The sequence below is a fragment of the Pteropus vampyrus genome, unplaced genomic scaffold, assembly GCF_000151845.1.
Source record: "Pteropus vampyrus isolate Shadow unplaced genomic scaffold, Pvam_2.0 Scaffold484, whole genome shotgun sequence".
NCBI classification, from domain to species: Eukaryota; Metazoa; Chordata; class Mammalia; order Chiroptera; family Pteropodidae; genus Pteropus; species Pteropus vampyrus.
In genome coordinates, this window is record NW_011889265.1 from 505,188 (window position 1) to 508,880 (window position 3,693).

The following is a 3,693-nucleotide window of genomic DNA, read 5'->3' on the forward strand; positions in this document are numbered from 1 at the left end:
TTTTCCTCTTTGATTTTTAGAGCAGTTTGTGTTTAAGGCGATGCTTGAGCACATTTGCTGCCTGCATGTCACAAGGCCATTCAGACTTCAGGCGGAGTGCCGGAGTAGCGGACGGTCTCTCTGACTCCGTGGTTCTCAGCTGGGGCCGATGTCCCATCCACCTCGGGAGACATTTAGCGATGTCTGGAGACATTTGGGTTGTCCCAGATGGTGAAGAGCTGTTCCTACGATGCATACAGGACAGCCCCCATCACAGAGAATGACCTGGCCATAAGCTCTGTGGTTGGGGGAAGCGGGCGGGTTTCAGGACAGTGAGTGGCAGACAGACTACAGACCTTCAGGTTCTATCCCATCCTTTCTACAAGACTTTGGAGTTAGTTGGAGACCCTGGCTGCTCCCTGGCCTAAGCCATGATTCCTCATCTCACAGAAGCTGACACTTGTGCTTGCCCTGGCAACGCTGATAGCCGCCTTTGGGTCTTCCTTCCAGTATGGGTACAACGTGGCTGTCGTTAACTCCCCTGCCGAGGTAAGTCACTGTGGTGAGTGAGATGCAGCCCCCAGGAAACGGGGAGGTGGGTTTGGGTCAGCCCGGGCCTGGATATGGCCGCCAGGGTGGGACTGTGCACGCACAGAGGGCACACGATAGGCCCTCAAGCGAAGGGACAGGGAAACACCCATGAGACACAGCGCAGGCCCAAGGGGACTGGCAGGCGCAGGACCATGGGGATGAACCAGGTCCCCAGGCCTGGCTGGACACCCCGTGGGCTGGCCTCTGATCTTCTGCAGCCTCGCAATCTATGGAGGAGCCTGGAGGAGCAGGGATCACCCAACAGACTGGGAGAGCGGAGTCATTCCTCCCGGTGTTAGAAAGATCTGGGTGGTCCCTCCCCAGCGTGCCTCCCGCTAACTGCTGTGAATACAACTCTGTCCTTACTCCCTTTCCCCGACTTAATAACGTCGGTATCTCTGGGCCCAGGTGATCCTCGTGTTGGCCCAACAACTTCTGTTGCTCTTTCTGCAAAACCAGGTCACATTACTCTGGTGTTCTGTTCTGCTTTGTTTTCCAGATCATGAAAGAATTCTATAATGAGACCTACTACGATAGAACCAGTACATACCTGAGCGACTTCTCCTTGACACTGCTGTGGTCTCTTTCTGTGTCCATGTTCCCCTTCGGAGGCTTTATCGGATCCCTCATGGTCGGCATCTTGGTGAATAAACTGGGCAGGTAAGGGAAGGTGAATTTTCGGTTCCGCGAAACTCGGAGACCACCATCGGACTTTAAAACCTAGGCCTAACGCTGAAATCCCCATCGTAAAAGTAGGCAATAACCGCTGTGATGATTTCTGTTTTCTGATGTGACTTTAAAGAGACCAGACATTGACCAAGTATCTGGGGATTTAGGCAAGATGTTAGGACCGGAAGTGGGGGTGGCAGGTCCCAAGGCTCTGGGGTGGACACAGGAAGACCAGAGCCGCCTCAGAGATCAGAACTCGCTCTCTCCGTCTCAGCAATTTTGCCTTGAAGGTTTTGTGTTTTGTCTTCATTTTTGTTTTTTTGTTTTTTTGTTTGTTTATCAAAAAAAGTTCTTTTTTTAAATTTTTTTTTTTGCCTTTATAAGAGTCAAGCACCAGATGGCATGGCCAAGAGGTCCCAACATAGATCGTAGCACAGTGTTCTTGAACTCTGCTTCCTCGACGAGCATAAACTATCTTTTTTGTTCTTTTATGTCTAGACCAAGGAATATGCAAAATTTATCCCGATTTAAATTCCTGTAAAATTCTGAAATGGCAGAGATACTCAGGCATTGAAACTGTGTGGTCCCAGGGCGACTCTCCTGAGAGTCGAATAGCAAATGCCAAGAGCAGAGCTTATATCTTTGCTCCTAACTCTACAAGCGTTGGAAATTTTGTATTCAATTCCAAAAGAGATCCTTAAGACACCCTGCTCCCAGGTCAATTCCTGGGACGTGAGAGACAGCCTCGTTACAAAGAGCGTCTAAGAGTTCCTCTCTCAACCTTCCCCAAGGGGAGTCTGGGTGGGGTCGAGTCCCCATCCTCACAGATTTAGTTAGCTCAGGAGTCTAGGTAAGGCCAGAACCCAGATCTTGTTTCCTCTCCAGTATTTTCCAAAAAGAGTCTGAGAACAGAAACACACAACCTCTGGTCTGGATCTAAGATCCTCAGGTCTTCTTAGGAGGTTAGCATTGAACTCCTAGTTTTCCCTGTGGGCCCTCCAGGGAGCAGGACGTCAGTGGAGTCACGGTCAGATCTGCAGGACGCTTCTTCTTGCGTGCAGGACTTGTGGTTTGGTCCACAGATGGAGCCAACAGTTGCTTGTTCAACTGTCTGCTGTGGAATATGATAAATACTATTCAGTTGTTTTTGGTTTTCTTAAAAATTCGTAGGCGTTCCTTAAACAACAAAAGCAACTAAAATGGGTTTGTGGGTTCCTGTGTGCCAGGCTCTATCCTGAGTGCTTTTAGGGTTATTAATTCCTCTAATCCTTGAGCCCCATCCTCTTTTCAAAACCTGGGAAACAAGGCACAGATGCTATAGCTTAATCCAAGATTACACAGCTGGGAGGAAATTCCACTTCCGACCACGTGCAAGTCACCGGCACACGGCACTCCGTTATAGTGGAGAAATACCTTCTCAATCTGTTGCTTTATTTTTTAATCGTACATATAGTAGTATCTTTTTATACAAAATCTTTCATTGTTCAAGTGGTCAAATTTATGGTTTTTGCTTTTTTGTGTCTTAAGACAGCCTTCCCTTCCTGGACTCGTTAAGGATAACATTTGATGATTTAAAAAATAATTTTACCGTTTCGTTTTTCCCAGATAGATCTGGAATTTTATTTTGTATATGGTGGGCGATGAGAGAGAGAGCTAATTTTTTTTCCATGTGAAAAGTTGATCGTTCTTAAATTTGTCTGAGTTACTCATATTCCTTTACTCTTCTGTGTAAACTTTTAAATCGGTTTCTTAAAATCCCTGAAAAAAAGATTCTGCTTGGCATGGCTTTGAGTTTACAATTTGAGGAAAACTTACACTGTTGAATCTTCCCCTTCATGAGCAAGCAAGAGCTAATTTATTGACCCTGGGGTTTCTTGTCTGAGATTTCATGTCTTTGTCACCCGTTATGGAAAAATTTCAGCCATCATTTCTCCAGATATCTCTTCTCCATTTTCTAGATTCTTTCTTCTAGAATTCAAAGGCTTGACCTTGTTATCGTTGCACTACTGACTTCTTTAAAAAATTATTTTTAAAAAACTGTGGTAAAATATACATAACATGAAATGTCTCATTTTAACCATTTTTTAAATGTACAGGTTATTGGCATTAAGTACATTTACATTGTTGGGCAGCCATCACCATCATCCATTTCTTTAACTTTTCATCTTGTGAAATTGACACTGTACCCCCATTAAACGCTAACTCCCTCTCCGCCCTCCCCCCAGCCCCTGGCAACCACCATTTGACTTTCTGTCTCTGTCTCTGTGAGTTTGACTACTTCTAGGCTCGTGTGAGTGGAATCATACAAGATTTGTCCTTTTGGGACTAGGTTATCTCTCTTAGCATAATGTCCTCAAGGTGCATCCATGGTTTAGCAAGTGTCAGAGTTTCCTGTTAAGGCTGAGTGACATTCTGCTGTACAAATATACCACATTTTGTTTTACCCCTTCTTCC

At 45.7% G+C, this 3,693-nt stretch overlaps 1 protein-coding gene across 1 annotated transcript in view; it reads left to right on the forward strand.

The window, feature by feature from the left end:
• Positions 1 to 3,693, forward strand: part of LOC105307219 (solute carrier family 2, facilitated glucose transporter member 5) — a 25,332-nt gene that overhangs the window by 9,408 nt on the left and 12,231 nt on the right. Inside the window, exons 3-4 of the mRNA XM_011382610.2 lie at positions 430 to 528; positions 1,070 to 1,230. Of these exons, the coding sequence (XP_011380912.1) occupies positions 430 to 528; positions 1,070 to 1,230 (260 nt within the window). The remainder of the gene's footprint in view (positions 1 to 429; positions 529 to 1,069; positions 1,231 to 3,693) is intronic.